Genomic DNA, 18,042 nt, shown 5'->3' with positions numbered 1-18,042 from the left:
TAATAAAAGTTCCTGATCTTTTGTTACACAAGCAAGCTATAGCCATGCTATGTTTATAATATTTTGCCCATGATATCACAGCTCAGTAACAAAAGCTAAGCACCATACAAAACAGTTTCTAGGTATGACTTCACCTCGCCATGCCAGCACTGCACCCATCAGCCTGGCAGTGCCACCTTCCCCAACCCACAGCCTGTGCTTGCTGGGCTGTTTTTGACTAAGAGTTTCCTTTTCTCCTTCTCCCAGGCTCCCTCTGCCTTGGGAAGCTGTGGATCTCTGTGACGGGAGTTTGTTTTTTACCAACTACACCAGGACTCATCTGAACGGTAAGAGATTTTTAGCCTGTTTCCTTCACTCCTGGTTATTTGACAAGTGCTTGAAAACCCTGTTATAAACAATCTCTGTAGGAAAACAGATGATGTCTTACGATCACAGAAGGTAATTTTTTCAAGAACCCAACTTTTTGAGCGTTTCCCAGATGCACCGCGTCAATCTTCCTGCGTTTGACTATCTCAGCTGGTTTTCCAGCCTGGGCATCGCGCCAGGCGGGCCGGACTGCCCCTCATTGTCACTTCTGTTCGATGGCACTTGCACCCACTGCTGTTATTCCAGGCTTCAGGAAATTTTCTAACCACTGGACAGGCTCCAGCACTGCGCACTAATAAGTTGCAGATTGCAGCACTCTAAGTGTGTGTGCGTGTGTGTGTATGCGTGTGTCAGATCGGGGCCACACTTTGTAGGAGGGGGGAAAAAAACAGTAGTTCAAAAATGCTGCCTACTCAAATTGACAGAAAAGTGACCCCTGCACTTCATCAGAAATTCCTGCAGACTGACAAAATAAAGGAGTTTGCTTTTATCACACACAGTAAGACTCATATGGAAAAATGGAAACACTACATCACTCGACCTTAGGTTGCCCCCTTTTCAACCGCAGATGAATATTATGTATAAAAATTGTAAATCAATTTGAGATGTATTAAAGGAGATTCTCTTTTTCTGTATTAAAGGTAATACCTTTTAATCTCAAGATTTATTTTGTAATGTCAAGTAAATGAGAAAGACTTAATTTCCGTAACTGAATTTTGTTACTCTTAAGTCTCTTTAGCATCTCTGCATGGTGTTCACAGAATTTCCTACCCTTTGCTTTGCATCAGGAAATAATGAGCAAGCGGCACTTACCCAACACTGAGTCACAAATATTTGCCTACATTAACAGAGCATTAAAAGCCATTTTAAACAACTTAAGGAAATTGTGCTAGCCTTTGAACTGTGATTCACTAGTAGGAGAAATTAGGAAACTTTTCCTCTTCTAAAGGCAAAAATCCACTGCTGCAACCTCCTTGTAATATCATTAGGTCCAAGAGAAGATTTTCCTCTTACAGATCCTCACACAATAGATTTCTTTGCTTAATGAAACTACTTCTGAAATTTTCCTACACTCGGTGTTGGGTACTTTGAAATTTCAATCCTTTCACATCCTTGAACTCTCATCAACATTTTTTTCCAGACTGTGTCAATAAAATTGATTACTTGCAGTTCTGAACTCTGTTCTGCACATGGAAATAAAACAATTTGTTTTAGAGTATTTTCTGAAGAAAGCAGAACTTGGCAATCGTATCTCCAAGATCAAAAAATAAAAAAGAAGAAAGAGGGACAATCCAACCAAGCCAGCCTTGCCCACGAAAAGCAAAACAAAAAAGAAACCTCTCCAGCAAACAAAAGAGAAGCGAGGTCGTGATTTCACGATTTTATCACGGCAGCGACGCAGGCTCAATCCCTGACATCCCCACATCATCAGGCTGGCTGCTGTCCTCCTGATTGATATATCTCCCTGCCGGATGTGAAGGATCTTTTCGGATCATTAATGTGTTCATTAATTTGTTATCAATTGTGGCTCGCTGTACTTAGGCGCGATCGCGCGCGCTCGGACCCCCGGCTCCCCGGCTGCTGAGATGCCTCACACCTACAACCGAGCTGTTGCTTTTACAAGTTTAATCTCGGCATTAAGGAGCTGATTGTGGAACCATGTCGCTATAACATCTCCAACCCAGCTGTACATCATATAAACCGCTATAGGAGGGGGCAGGCTCCCATCATTCCTGGCAGCAGCACATACCTTTAACTCCCTAATCTGTAATACTACAAAATACCGCTCTCATTTCTTCCCAAGCACAAGTGGACTACCAGCAAGGGTCCAACAGTGTTATTCCTAATTACCTTTTTTTCACTCTTGATCCTGTGGCGCTCATAATTAGTTACCTGGGGCTGCAATCCAATTTGAAGTGATGACAAGAAAGTGATCCATGAAAAAGTAATAAGTTAAATCCAATTTCAGCCTTCCTCTAATTAAATGCACATGGAACTAATGACTCAAACCCTACCATTTCAGTGATAATGGTAATTAGCGAGGTGGGAGTCACTCTCTTTTTTCAACACTGTAGGTGTAAACCACAAGGTAAAATGGCAGGAGCACTCTTAATTACATGTGTCATTTTGTCAGCAATTTACACATTTCTGACCAGTCAGGAAGGTTTCATTTGTTTTCTCCTTCCCCGAGGTGGGTAAGGCATGTTCAGGATCTGGCACTGCCTGCCCCAAATCCCTGCTCCCAACCTGGGCAGAAATCACAGTTTTTACAAACCTGTTCTGTAAATGCTTAATGTCAAAGCAGAAAACCTGCAAGAAAATGATACTCAGGGAGCTCTAACAAGATACAAGGCCGAGAATGAGGGATCCTGGCTTCTACTTTGCCCCTCAGGACCGACTTCTTTCCAACACTCAGATGCCAAAACTCCCAAATATCCCAGCAGAGCTGCACAGCTCAATACCATAGAGGGCTTGCAGCTCTCCAGCCTTGGGCAAGTCATTTAATATCTCTCCGTCAGGGTTTACATGGCTATAAAATGAGAATAATCATGTTTGCTGACAGCACCTCACACTCTCAGCTCTCCCAATATACTGGTATTTTCCTGGAAGCTTCACTTTTTTGAATCATGATATTACAGGATAATCACAGGCTTCTTTTAAGAATAAACGTATTTGTCACCTTTCTGCTGAGTCTAGAAAGCTGGAAAAACCAAATGGTAACTGCTTTAAATATAAAAAGGCAGCAAAAAAGGCCCATAGGTGTCATGGGAAAAAACCCCTTAGTATCAAAATTTTCAAGCTGATCATGTAATTTTGAGGATCTGACTCAGATTTTGTTCTGTTTGTGGGGTGGATGATGTCTGCATTTCACAAACACATTCCAAGAACTTACTAACACTTATAATTGTGCTTAGGGGTGAAAAAAAAAAAAACAAACCAGAACTAAGGGGTTCTTTGGTAGAAACCAATAAAACTCAATTTTGCTTAATTTCCAAAGTCAGAAACAGATAATGAAAGATTCAAGTGAAACTTTCATAGGCAAACTTCAAACGCTGCAGAAGTAAAATCTTGACCCAAGCTGAGCTGGTGCCAAACTGAGGCAAAATTCTCATCAATTCCTCTACTGAAGAGTGAAACAGAGAGATACTCATACAAATAGAATAAATACATTTGCAAATTTACTTCTTCTGCCAAATTATCTGCTAAGACAATTTCTCTACCAGTTGTTAAATTTACCACTATGTAAAAAAGGTTCCCAGGGTGTAAAACCTGAGACAGCACAACTGAGACTTGTGTGTTCCAAGTGAAACGGAGCATACCCTGCCCTTCACCTCTCGGTGTTTATTACATTGTCAAACTAACGATTTCTAATTTCATAAAAAAAAAAAAATAATAATTGCCCCCAACATCAAGCTACAGTTATTTTTTCCTCTCACCCTCTTCTATTTCTCAAGATACTGGAAAGATATATTAAGATAATATAGCATGCAAATTAAATTCTACAAAAGCCCAGCCAAAAGGCTGCTTTAAAAAGCAGCGGTATGCAAAGGCGAGGACAGCTCTGTCCTCTCAGCCTCCCCCAGTTTCACCCTGAGAATTTAAACCAAACCCAAATTCTTTTCTTGGCCATGACTTAAAGGAAAGATTTATTTTTTTGTTTTGCCAAGCAAAAACAAAAGTTTCCATCCCAGTAATTACATTATTTCTTCTCTCCAAACACATGCAGGTTAATGATCACACAAGAAATCTCATTTAATCACATAAAAAAAGGTCAAGTGATGGGATTCAATTGCGAGATACTGATTTGGACATCCTAAATTTGTTTTCAGTCCAGTATCCAACTTCCAGCTCAATGCAACACACAACATTTACGCCTTTAAAAAAAATTGTATTTTTAGTATTGCCAAAACACACATGCACTTTTACTTTCTTGGGAGAAAAATGTGTCTCTTGATTTGTTTCCAATCTGTGTGCTCTTGCCAGCAACTAAAATGCTTGAAGAACCAAAATGAATAATCGGTAAGAGCATCGGCAATTAAAGCTGCAAATTTTAATCAATACGTCTATTAATACAGATATATTTATCTTGGCCAGGAAAAATGTGCACATTTTCAAAATCCTAAGCATACCTGGGTCTCTTAAATTATTTGTTTCACAGACTCAAGGAAATCCAATGTCTATGGCAAATATATTATCAAACAGCCTTTAGTCTTTTTTTCACTTCCAGTAATTTTTGTGCAACTGATATTTTTTATGTTCTTTCCCCAACTGCTGGTTATTAAATCCATTTCTTAACTTTCAATTTTCTTTTGTTTGTGTCATCAGGCTGCGAAACCGGAGGTCATTGCCAAATCTAAACCACGGCAGTGTGAGATAGGCTCAAAATGTGAGTCATCATGTATTTGGAGATTTGGGGTTTTTCAGCTATCAGCAGAGCACATCTCCAGTCCTGCATCCAAGTTCTTACACACTTAGTATCTCATGATTTTCTAAAAGCAGATCTTCAGGTAGAGTTGCCAAGATCAAGAGACGCCCCCCCATAGGATTGCAGGAGCCCACTGTCATTTGAACATTACTGAAGACACCATGTCCCAGTTGGCCACAGGATGCTGGGATATATTTAAGTACCTTGGCTATTTAATCAGGGAATAAAGAAGGAATAGAGGAAATTATCCATGAGGTGATAACAGATTAGCTACACAGTATTAATCTTCTGCATCTGTTTGTGGTAGGGGGGTTTAGAGGATGCATTTCCAGCCCCAGCACTGGCCTCCCCTCCTGGGGCAGGCAGGGCCAAGGAATATTTTAGTGGGAGAAGCAGCAGTCCAGGCAGACAGCATCCCTCCCTGCTCCATGCAAAGCTCCCCAGCACTCCTGCTGGGCGCTGCTCACCAGTGCCCTCGCCAAGCTCAGCAGGGATGAGCAACGTCTGTGGTGTTCTTGTTATACATGAAGCCTGTTTGTCACAAAAAAACCCAGGTGACTGCTAACTGCTGTGGCTATTGAATGAGACATCTATCTTTGTAAGTGAATCCACAGATAACTTGTTCATTATTTAAACAAACTTATGAAAAACGGGCACGTTTCCCCCACCCTTGACATTTTTTTTCTATGTACTGTCAGCAATAGGTATCACCTCATCAGCATGGCCCCATCTGACTTCAGGGGGTGTGAGTGCTTGTGTGGGTTTTACTCAAAAATTCTACCCCCAGCAGCACCATTTCCTTTCAGCAACAGTTTTTCATCACAGGGATGCACTTGGGGGTGTTACATCCAAGAGGACTTCCAGTATGTTTCAGACTGTGAAAGCACGAGGAGTGAGAAGGGGAAAAAAAAAAAAAAAAGACTGGGCAGTCATTTGAATCAGTGAGTGACAGGCTGGGCCAGCTCTCTGTATACATTAATAAATTAGAATTTTAATTGTGTCTCTGACTGCAGGAGCTGCTCCAGTACTTTAATACGTACCAACAATTGGCTATGTTATGGAATCCACGATGTGGCCTTCACTGTTGACCTCTGCAACACAATTCCCAGTCTGACTACGGAAACTGTTTGGTTTGATCCTTTCAACTTATTTGAATCCTGACAAATAAGCTCACAGCTGAAAGGTCAACACAGTCATATTTCATCCTCTGGAGCTATTCTTAAGACATCTGCACAACAAAGCACTTCTTTTAGTACCTGACACTGGACCTAGCCAGCACAATCTCTCATTAAAAATGTCCCCAGTGGAAGAGTCTATTAAAAGGCATATGGATCAGCTATGGATTTACCAAATAAAATATTTTTGAAAGCATTAATGTAACGCTTTGGATTACGGCTCTCGGCGCTGCCAATAAAATGTATATTTGCCCAATGACAAAATGCTTCATACTTTCCAAAAGAATAATAGCCCGGCTGTAAAGCATGAGGTGTTGTCCAGCAGCTGGAGCACAGGGGTGGGAGCCAGGAACTCATGAATCTTAATCCTACCTCTAAACCCAATTCCCTCTGTGATCCTGAGTGAGTTGCTTAACTCGCATCCCTCAGTTTCCCAGTCCAGAACTGGGATAATGCTACTTACTTATCAGACTTTCCTTCTGGGGATGTTTTGGAGATTAGTATTTGCAAAATGCTTTGAAGATGAAATCACTACGCCAAAGCTCAAAATTGTCCACGCTGGGCCAAGGGCTGCAGTTAACAGCTATTCCTCACTCAGGCAAAACTCCCCTTGAAGTCTCCATCAGCTTTATTTGGGTAAGAACCACAGAATTGGGCCCTCTCACTTTACTGTCAAGGCCTAAAAAGCGATGTTGGCTTTACCTTCCATATTCTACTACATATTTAAAGAGCCTAGCATCCATATTTTTGTAGGAAAATAATCTGAAGCACATATAAAAGGCAAAAGAAGCAGCAATGCTGTCAGGGAGCTCATGGTGATAGTATATCAAACTAAAAAAAAAAAAAAAAAAAAAAAAAAAGTAGAAAGAGCAAAACAGACATGAGTTTGACAACGTGCTATGACAACAAGAAGAGAAAAAAAAATCCGGAAAGAATTTGGGGCTACAGAGGCTGAAGCATCAGATATAGAAGAGCGAGATACGATAAATGTCCCAGCTACAGGGCTTGGTGCAACTGCAGCTGAACTGCTGCATTCAGGACCTTATTATCAAAAATCCACTGACATGCTGCAACTGCAGAGAGCAGTAATAAATGCAATAACCAGCTGCACACCAGCAAAGTGGTCAAGGGTCTGGAAGTCCCAGTTTACGAAATACATAAAGAACTAGATACATATAATTTGCCAAAACTGGCAAGTACATGTTAGTATCTCAGATGTTTGAGGAGTGTGAACACGAGGCAAGGCAAGGGACTGACTCAGTATTTATACAAGCAGTATTACTTGGAGCAAGAGGATGGAATTAAAGTGGAAAGTTCCTGAGCGTGTGCTTTGTTATGGAAAACTATCTGAAGGAAAATAATAGCAGTCCCACCATCACTTGGGATTTCTAATACTAGAATAGCAAAAAAAAAAAAAAAAAAAAAAAAAAAGAAGCAGTGATACATGACCTAATAGGTCTTTCTTGTCTTTAACTCCCCCTGATTTATCCCACAAGACTAGCAGAATGTACTCCAAAGCCCCATATGTGTGCATACATCTTCTGTTTGGGAAAGCTGTATTGGTTTTAGCTCTCTGAATTCATAACAGCACAAAGCCCTCTAATATTTAGATTTTATTTCTGAAGATGTCCATAAATCAGCAGACAATAAAAGGGGAAAAAAACACACCGATGATATGATATCCCAGTATTTCCCAATATCCTTGACACAGCAAATCAACGGTTTGAGTGAACACAGACTACAAATGGAACAGCAATCAAACAGAAATGTTAATGCAAATCTCCTATGCACACTGACACAGTAACAAAAGCTATTCCATTTTGTCATGATCCGGCCCTACCAGACGCTAATAAAGTACACGCTCACGATTTGTAAATACGCCGTAGGTGGGACTTTCAAGAGCACCCAGCATCAATCCTGCTGCCACTTACACCAGCCACAGCCACTCTGTGGACACAGGGAGGAAGCTCCTGAAGGTGCCATCCCAGTGTTTGCATGGAAGACACACTTATTCAGCTTTTATAAGCCCCAGACCCTCATGGAGCTCACAGGCTCCCCTTACCTGAAGGGCTGGCTGTTTGTCATTCCTCTTCGGAGACTTTAATCCACTAACTTGTTGCTGCTGCTGCTGCTGCTGTTGCTGCTGCTGCTGTTGCAGGAGAAGCTGTCGTGCCACCTGGAGAGCCTGTAGGGAGAAAGAGGTTGGAGAATTGAGTTCACAGCCAAAAGGGCATGGAGAGCTACACAAACAGAACAGGGGGAAGGCAATCCCTGGTCATGGGGCACTGCTCCACTCCTGATGCACCTCCACTGAGGAAAGCAGTGGCTTCCACAAAAATAACACCTTGCATGCAAGGGGATGATATCCCATCACTGATTTCCCATTTTGACTAAGCAGAAAACCAGCAGCAGCTGATGTTTTCCTCCTGGGTGGGAGCCTCAAGTAACTGCAGGAATCCTGCTGGTGAGCTCCACAGAGGTGTTTCTGTCCCCCTGGATCAGCTCACAGCCCTCCTCATTAATGGGCAGGTTCCTGTGCTTTCAGCTTTCAGATGCCTCCTCTCCAGCAGATCAGTTTGGGTTTACAGAAGAGGGCAGTCATATATCACTATCTGCTCCCCTGAGCACCAGAGAACATCAGGGAAGCTTCTGGAAGGCCATGGTGAGAGAAAGAGGAGAAGCAGCAGCAGGCAGAACCATGCTGAAGGCTGAGAAAGCTGCAAGGAGCTGAAGAGAATACAAAGAAAAGCAGGGACAGCATTTCACCTCACCAAAATCCAGGACTTGGACTTTGATAATCCTTGTGATTCCCTTTCCAGCTCAAGATATTCTATGATCCTATGAAAATCACTGTCAGCTCACGATGGACCAGCTTTGGGGACTCACTGGGAGAGGGCAGAGCAGCAAAGGGACAGTGTGACACTGGAGGGGGCAAGGGACACGACCCTGAAAGCATAAGCAGGCAGGATATGGGGGAATTACTGCAAAACGTCATGCAGAGCAAAGGAGAAGAGTCTCTCAACACTGGAGCCTTTCTCCATCAGGCGTGGAAAAGAAAGCAAGAGGAGATAAAGAGGGAAAAGACAAGGTGCCAGCCCCTGCCCTGGCTCCCTCCTGGCTCTCCAGGCAGGGGACAGCAAGGATGATCCCTGCAGGACAGGCTGTGGCACAGCTGAGGCTCTGCTGGCGAGACCCCAGGCTGCTGCTCCCCGAGGATCCACCAGCACCGGACCCGGGGCCTCCTCGGTCTCCTTGGAGACGTTCAGTACATGTGTAGGTGGAAAAGTGGGAAGGCTGAAGACTTCATTAATGTAAAACAAGAAAAATAGTCCCTTTGCAAGATGCCTACATGGAAGGAGGGAAAAAGCCTTCCCCACTCCTACTGTGTATGTTCTCTGAGTGATTTAATTAATACCTATTTAATTAAGAAGTCAGATATGCTTCAGGTTTCACTCGCTCCTTCAAGTTGCAGAGTGTTTAATCTCAGTGCAGAACTGCTGGGAAAGGTTTGATATCAAAGTCTGAAAACTTGAATCCAACCCCCCACCCCAGTAAAACCTTGTTATTTTATAGCCTAGATCCATCTTTTTACTTTTGGAGAGACACTGGTCAGCTCAGTGGAGTGAAGAACCACCACAGCTGACCAGGGCAAGTGGGCAGGGGAGACCTCATAATGCTCTGGCAACAAGCCCTCCTTTCCAATTTAATAACAAGTCTCCACTGGATCAGAAAAAAAGGGTGGACGTGATTTCCAGCAGACCTTGGCACGGTGCAGGTAAAATTAGATTTTGCATTTCAAGCTGGTCAAAGCTCAGTGCACCCATGTATCACCCTGTAACTCTCTCCTAGTTACTCTGAGGAGCTAAAGGGTGCTACATAAGATAAACGAAGGAATCCAAAAGAGGCTCTTTGTCTTTCTCAGGGATCTTGTTTATTGCATGATGACTCCGTAACAAAGAGGGGACAAAGAGGGTTAGGGTCTCTGCTAACGGACTTTTCTAGGGAAAAGGTCAGGGAGGGGACTTGGCAAGAAGCCAATAGGATGTGGACACATAGTTAGGATAACAGGAGAGATCAGGGAGGACATTGGCTTTCCTGCCAATGATATAGGACCCTAGAAAGAGTTATAGCATTTCTTCTACCCCTGGTTTTGGGTTACAACACACCCATAACATCTCTGAATTGGTCCATGTCCCTGCAATGGGTGCAGGAGCAGCTGGGCATGGATCTGGGCTCAGACACACACAGCCACCACCCCACAATGGTGCACCATCAAGAACCAGGAGACCCTACAGCCTACCAAAGAATTCAGTGCAACAAAAGAAACCTTTATGCAGAAAGGATGGTTAAAAAATATCTTATTTTTATTGAATTATCTTATTTAGCTGTTAAAGCGTCTTCAAGAGTGGGCAGAGGCAACAGAAATAAAACCTCAGACTTAAGGGGATGGGCAACAAATACTCACTTATTTAGCAGGGGTGTTGTATGGCTTATTTAATTAATGAATACTTGTAAAGCACTCTGAGTTGCTCAGACAAGAAGCTCTATACAGTACAAGCGCAACATATTATTATATATTATTAAGACTGGCTCTGCAGAAGAATAATTCCAGGTAAATGTGCAATCAAATGATCATTTTAGTTCCCAGTAATTAGATTCAATAGGCCAAAAAAAACACAGAAGCCTTTCTTTAATCATACACTAAACAATCAGAACATCCCCAACCTTTCAAGCTACAGCCTTTTTGAATAAAACATCATCAACTTATAGATATTATTCCAAAAAGAACCAGTCACCATATGTGTTGTCTCTTTGAAATACAGTTGCTATAGCAGACCCTGCATGCATTTCATGTGATATGATCATATTCTATCCGTTCTGGCAGCTGAGAGGTTGCACAATTAAACTGGCTGCCAGAAATTTTTGAAGATTCCCAGAACAAGTAGCCATGCAAGAAATGCCTGCTCTCTACTCAAGCTGGCCACAAAGCTCCCTGCAGCTTGGCACGGTGGCCACTGCCACCACACACCCTTACCATGACTGACCCCACACCAGGGAGGGTCTCTGGCTGTGGGGACAGGCTGGCACTGGCAGAGCTCTGCTGGAGTAAAGCCAGAGCTCTGTCCTTGCTACAGTCCAGCTACACAGCACCCACATCCCTCACACCCACCACTGAGGGTCTCCATTCAAGGTGACATCTACACCACCCCCTTCCATGTCTAGTTGTCACCTGTGCTGGCACAAACCTGATGGGACCAGAGATGGCAAGAGGGAAGGACCAGCACAGGGTGGAGCAGGGCAGGAAGGAAAGAATTAGAAAGATTAAAAGTGGGCTAGAGGGAGTATCAGGGATACAAGCAGCCAGGATGGACAGGAACATCAAAGGGAAAAACAAGGTTGATGCAAGTGAGATGGCAACATGCTGACATTCCAGAGATTGCAGCTTGAAATGGCATTTCCCATTTCTCCTCTCAATATTTCACTTTTTCACTTACAAATAACAACAATAAAAGCTGAGCATCAGATAAGCGCGGGTTTAAGATGTGGAAGGTTGTTTATAGCTCAGATATGGTTCTTGATGAGCATCTGCATCAAGGAGCTACCATGTCCTTGGTGGTACAGTGAACCCAGGGATCCCACATCCCTCTGCCTTTCTACTTCTCCCTCCTACACCAGACCAAGTCCTGTCCTTAACACTTCCAAGCCTCACCCCACTCCTACTCCTCACACATGACAGGACATGTACAAGAAAGATGGATGGCTCAGGATACACTGACCCTCTTTCCTCTCACACACAAAATACTTCAAGCCCGTTTGGATTTGCCTTTTTGGAATTACTCTGCTGATGTCAGTTCAAGCAGGGTGGACACCTGCACAACCCAAGGCACACCTCTGCCCCCCTCCCTGATTCCAGGCAGTGCCACTCCTGCACGGAGCTCATCCCTGGATGCCGGCGTGGGAGCCCTGCTGAGGCTGCCGGTGCTGCACAGTGCTCAGGCGAGGAGAGACAGGGAAATTAATTTGAGTGAAGTCAGTCCCACAACCTTCATCAGCACGGAGATTCGCAAGCAGGCCTGTACATTAATAAAGCTTCCTGTGGGAGTAGATGTTGCCTTTGATTTGCATGTGAATTCAATGCTAGTGAGAAGTGCCAGACTGTCAGACATGGAGACCAAAGTCTCTTATCTTTCCAAAAGCTTCTGTAGCAGTTTCCCCACATTTCCTTAATCATCTGCCTTGTCCTCAACTTACTGAACAGGCAGTAGAGAGTAAAGCTGGATTCGGTTCAACTCCTGTTGCTGCCAAGTCCTGAAACAAGGGTGCCAGGACTGTTTACTGCTAGCCAACAGCTCTGCTAACATGGCCCTCTCCTCACAAGCAGGTGCTCTGACATCTCCAAGCTCTTTTCACACATTCCTCCCCACTGCCGTAGTTACATCCTAAATCTCCACCACGTGCTTGCAAGTGAACAATTGCCAGGGGCCATGAAAAACCAGCTCATGTTTGTGCGTCCAGACAACAGCGTGCTCCTTCATGGATGGGCAGGTGGAGATGCCAAGAGCCCCCAAAACCACAGAGGTCCTTCCAATATCTGGCTCTGTATTTACCAGCAGCCACGTTATCTGCACTGCTCAAAGAGCCTGCAAGCCTGGGCAAAGCTCCTTGGGACACCCAGAGACCCAGACTGCAATCCTGGCTTCCAGAAGTGAATCACAGAACAGTAGCAACCATCCTCCTCTCTGCACCAAAACACAAAGGGAAAATCCTCCCCTTTTATACTGGGGGAAAAAAAAAAAAAAGAGAGAGAGAGAGAGAAAGGAAAGCATTCCCCAGAAAATGAATCTTCCATGAGTTTTGGTCACTATAGACAAGGATTTGGAAAGACAACATCAGGAAAAGGCTGCCTACTAACCAAGTCATCCTATGCTTAAATGCAAGATACAGTAAATGAATTCCCAAGGTGTTTTCTTATCCATTAGGAAATCACCCAGACATAAGGAGATTTTCTGGTGTAAAACAGAGACCAGTAAAAAGGCAACTGAAATACGGCACTTGAGAGACATTGCACAAACTTGGAATGGTATTTGAGAGTCAACACTGGGTGACATCTAACCCAGGAAAAATGTTAACAGTACATTAACTGTGAGATGAATCAAGCCTGTTTCATTCACAAAGTGGGAAGTCCCACTGAAAAGCCCTCTCCCTGTGCTTAGGGAAGTGGCAACCATTTATTATTTCCCAACCACTTAAACACCAGGAGGGAAAAAAAAAAAGTATACATTTGAGATGACCAAGACAATTTTATTGCAAGACAGACAGAACGTGACTTGTTTGCCCAGCTGTTGTTTGCCAAGAACACTGGGCACTGTTATCACCCCAGTTACTGTTGTAATTCGACATTTCCATGCAAGCACCTTGACCTTTCAGTTTCACCATCCTCTTTGGGCAAGCTCTGATGAAGGGTAAAAATGCAGCCCTGCCTCTCACTTCATGTGGCCAGAAACTCCTGATTCGGGAAAGGGGCTGGGGAAGGGAAATACACTGGAAAAAGAGGGTAGAACTTTAAAAATAGAAATGCTGCTTAAATGCCATATACTTGCTTACAGTGTCAGTACATAAGGAAAACAGTAACAGGATCCAGTCTCATGGAGCCTCTTGCTAACTTGTTCCACCACTGCAGCCAGTACAAGGCAGCAACTTTCCAGCTTTTTTCCATCATCCTATTCCTACTGAAGGAAAAGAGCTCCAGCTCCTCCCTTCCCATCTGCTCCAACCAGTATTAATATCAATCAGTTATTAATGAAATATGATTACCTACAGCTATACTAGGCCTAGCTTGAACCCCAGGGGAAGCTTGTTTCTGAACCTGAGGTTTATCAGGCATGGAAAGATCAATCCATGGAACTTTAGGATGTATGGAAAGGTATGTGCAGTGGAGGGTGGGGAGAGGAGCAGTAGCCATGAGGATGCAAAAGAAAGGGGTGTCCTGTCCTGCCAATTCACAGGACAGCTGGGCAGTAATGAATTGGCTGCCTCTGAAATATCTGGATAAACATGCACCCAGAAGTTTCAAGGAGGGTACAAAAAAACAATCCGATGTGTTTTAACAGATTCCTAAGGATTCTGGGTCTTTCCAGGCGGACAGCTGCTCATCAGGAAAGCAACTGGAGAAAGGAGGAAGGAAGAGTTCCCTGGAATCAGAGGTGGTCCTGCAGCCATCTGAAGCATTCAAGCAATAAATCTGGAAAGTTAGTTGCCAGCCAAAATCATATTCTGTCCATAATTTCAGTTATGGCCATTAAACAGCAAAATAGAACAAAACAATCAGAGAGAGATGAGAAGGGAGAAACTTTAATAGCAAAATCTGCCCTTGGAGCAAACGTAACACTACACGGGTCCCAGATGTTGTGTGTTGACCTCTGATAGCCGTACCCTTGCAAGCTACCATTGCTGCTCAACTTCCCCACTGAGCATTGGGCAAAGCACAGCTTTGCAGCAGCAGGCATGCAGTTCTCCCAGCATCTATCTGTCCCCAAATTTCATGCTGCCTTCAGGCCCTGAGGAATCACCCCGTCGGTAGCTCCAGGTGCCTCTCCCAGCGGAGCATGGCCCACCTCCCAAAAGGGCTTCTTGCTCCCCTTCAGTCTCACAAGGCAAGTACCTTTGTTTCTCCTGGGTGGGACGAGGGGGAATTTAGATTCAGCCAGCAATCTCTCTTCTTTCTCAGCTCCCATCTGTCCTCACACCCCGCTCCACTCCACAGCTGCTCCCAGCAGAGCGGCAAGATGCAGCTCTCGAGCTCGGAAGCCCGGATGCACCCGAGCTTCAGAGATGCTTCATGTCTCTCCCACTCCTGCCTCCTCTACCTCCTCTCCTGCGACACTCTCTTCTCCTGGAGCAGCAGATGTAGAGGAGCGGTGGTAGGAGGCAGACACATTGGAGGGGAGCCCTGCTGCAGTTCTTCTCCGGCAGGCTCAGGAGCCGCACAACGTGTGGAAACCAGCGAGGAGCGGAGCAGTATGCAAAAGGAAAAAAATAAAAAATAGTGCAAAGCGACAGCAGTGGGTAGTGCTGTTCCTCTGGGAGGAACAGAACAGGGGGAGGTGAGATGAACCAACTAGAGAATAGGAAAGGAACCAAAATGAAGAGGAGGAATAAAATGTAGAAGATGCAAAAAAGAGAAGCAGATGTTCTTGCAGCACTTATTCCCTGTGACATTCGTGCCCAGCTCTTCCATCTTCCTCCAGAACTGGGAAATGAGCTGCTACATGCTTCCTTCACCATTGCCACCACGCTGACCCTGTGCCACACACAGAATGACACAGCCAAGAGCCCCAGCACTGCTCTTGGCACCACAGCGGGAAGTTTGAGGATAGTTACAGGCAGGACACGGGGCTCTGCCATGAGACACATCTAGGATGCAACATAACCTAGTGAAGCATTCCTGCTGTCCACCTTGGATTCAAACAATCCCCATCTCATACTCAACTTCCTTGTTTCATTAAATAATCCTCCTCCACCCACCCTGTTCCCAGCTCCACTGGTGCAGCAGAGGGATGCCCTAAGCCTGGAGATGCTGCTGGCTGTCTGTACCCAGCGCCTCGCTTGGCTGCAGCAAATCTGCAAGGCTGGCTCCAGCCAAGGGCTACCAGCCAGCTCATTACGGAGGGGAGCTTCAACAGCAATCCTTCACTCAATAAAATGGTCAGCTGGCCATGAAGACACAGCAGACTGGTCTGGACAAGTGACTAATGGGTGATTCCTGTGCTGGAAAAAGAGAAGGGACCTGAGGTCCACATGCACAAACATCCTGTTCCTGATGTGACAGGGGCACACTTGGAGCAAGGGAGCTGGCAACGTGCTTCATGCTGAAGCATCTCCTAGAATAGCTCAGTCATAACGAAAGAAGATGAGTCTTTATTTTTCTTCCATAAGGCTCAGTTTCTTTGCTCTGGAATAGATCCTGGCTACCAGTTGAGGAGATTCCCTCCAGAAAAAGGCACTGGAAACAGAAACCCTTTCTTCCAAACCCACAGGGTGGAGCTGCTTGTGTCCCAGCTCTGCTGCACTTCATCCTTGTGGGCACTGAGGTTACTCCTGCCAGTGGCAGGATGAGTGGACTCCATGCCCCTGCCCTGCCATCCCACAGCCCATCCCATGTCTGGCAAGGTCCCTGCCAGTGAGAACCCAGCACCACACAGGGGAAAACAGAGTTTGCCTCCAAAAAACCCGATTTCCATTTTGTAATTTATTCATGAACCCCACCAATTTCAGCGAAAAGGTGGGTAAGGTATTTTCTTCAATACTTGGAGACACTACAGGGATGAAGGGGGAAGGCAGCAAAGGACAGCAGGGTGAGAGATCAGCCTCAGCCAATGCTGGGAACCTGCAAACCCTGAAGCAGCTACAACAGGGACAACCGCTACAAAAATCCGATTTTGAGGCATAAATTAAATCCTTGGGCGGTTACACCGCAAAAACACCTTCTGTCCTTTCTTTTAAAGAGTCACAGTCAGGACTCATCAAAACCACTTAAAAAGTATCTGGCAAAAAGTTCCCAAACATTAAAAATGGTTCTCTTTATTTTGGCATGCCAAGACTCACAGCATGTAGCGGTCTGTACCAGCAAGAAAGGAGGGATGGGCCAACACATCCTGGTAAAATGAGAAAGGATACAAATCTTGGCTCCCCGTTCAAACTGAACCAGAACTGAACTGTTCCTCAGTGATGAAAAAAATCTTATGGGATTTCCAGCTCATTTCTGTAGGCTCGAGATCAGATTCTGAACTACTGTGTTTATGCAAAAAGTGAACCAGACCTTTGAATATTTGGAGGAGTATTCACTGCTGAGCCGCGTTTTTCTTGGATGTCAAAAGCACGGGAAGTTCTCATATTTTTTAACAGAGAAGAGAAGAGGGATAAGGTGGGGGGGGAGAAGGAAGAGAGCCTTTTTGTTGCAACAACATAAATAGTATATTGCATACAGCTGCTTGCGCGCTTCCCTGTGTGGTCAACAAAACAGGGAACATATTTTAAGCTTGTTTTCCAAAACACTGCATGACAAACTTGTACTCAGAGGCCCATGAAATAAAGCCCCTGACTGTGGACATCTCACCACGCTCCATCAGACACTCACTGCTGCTGGGTGAATGAAGGAAGCAAAACATTGGTACAGCCCAAAACATGGAAAAATAAAACTGCAAATCATATCTCTGCATTTCTATGGTACAACCTAATTTAGAACCGCTTGTAAAAACCTTAATTTTAACGGATTCTGGTAAAGCAAAAATAGGCGAGGTTCAGATGGAGGCGACGAAAATGATTAGAGGGCTCAGCAGATGCAAGGCAAGATTGATAAGGGTGGGAGTGTTTAGTTTAGGGAGAGATGAGTAAGAGGGGAGATGATAACAAGTACACAAATTGTGACTTGGCCTGAGAGGGTACATCTGGTGCTTTTGCCATTTCTCATAACGCAAGAGAAAGGGGACATTGAATGAAGTCAGGAAGCAACAGACACCCAAAAAAAAAAAAAAAAAAAAAAAAAAAGCAGATAAAAGGATTTTTTTTTTTTTCCTTTTCCTTTCTTAATACACAACTCATAATTACTCTCTGGAACTTACTGTCACAAGATATCACCAGGGCCAAGAGCATGAGGAGGATGCAAAGAAAGGATTAGACACTTTCAGAGATAGTCATGAGAGCATCCTTTGAAAAGATAAAAATAGAAATCAAGGTATCAATGTTTATGCTTCAGGGCACAAACCAATCTTTAATTGCTGGAGGCTGGGAGGACATTTAACCCCATGGACAGGTCCTTCATGGGCTTCTGCCCAATGACTTCAGCCAGAGATGGAGAGATCCCCTGTCCAACAGGATGCAACTGCTCCTGGGTCTTTCCAGGTATCTCAAACCTGCACCTCTGATCCCAAAGCCCATTCCTCAGCCCATCCTAAGCCTCCTCAACCCTCAGGGAGCTCTGGGCAAGGGGGGCCAGCCACATCCCCCAGCCCAGCCCCTCCCATGTCACCTGGCCCCAAGCTGCTCATTTCCTCTTTCTTCTTTACATCACATTTA

At 44.5% G+C, this 18,042-nt stretch overlaps 1 protein-coding gene and 1 long non-coding RNA gene across 19 annotated transcripts in view; one reads left to right on the top strand and one right to left on the bottom strand.

Annotated features, from left to right (window-relative positions):
• FOXP1 (forkhead box P1) overlaps positions 1-18,042 on the bottom strand; it is a 378,724-nt gene that overhangs the window by 103,791 nt on the left and 256,891 nt on the right. For 17 of the 18 annotated variants that reach the window (XM_056501914.1, XM_056501924.1, XM_056501927.1 and 14 more), the window contains one exon: positions 8,030-8,152. In XM_056501914.1, coding sequence (XP_056357889.1) covers positions 8,030-8,152 — 123 coding nt within the window. Of the gene's footprint in view, positions 1-8,029; positions 8,153-14,629; positions 14,813-18,042 lie in introns of those variants that run through there. The other variant, XM_056501930.1, reaches the window with a different exon arrangement.
• On the top strand, positions 190-6,690 carry LOC130258506 (uncharacterized). The gene is made up of 3 exons (XR_008841512.1): positions 190-326; positions 4,693-4,753; positions 5,806-6,690. It is a non-coding gene; the product is annotated as an uncharacterized LOC130258506 (long non-coding RNA).

Source organism: Oenanthe melanoleuca, chromosome 12 (genome assembly GCF_029582105.1).
Source record: "Oenanthe melanoleuca isolate GR-GAL-2019-014 chromosome 12, OMel1.0, whole genome shotgun sequence".
Classification (NCBI taxonomy): domain Eukaryota; kingdom Metazoa; phylum Chordata; class Aves; order Passeriformes; family Muscicapidae; genus Oenanthe; species Oenanthe melanoleuca.
Note: the sequence above shows the minus strand (reverse complement) of the source record. Positions and strands in the feature narration are given on the sequence as shown.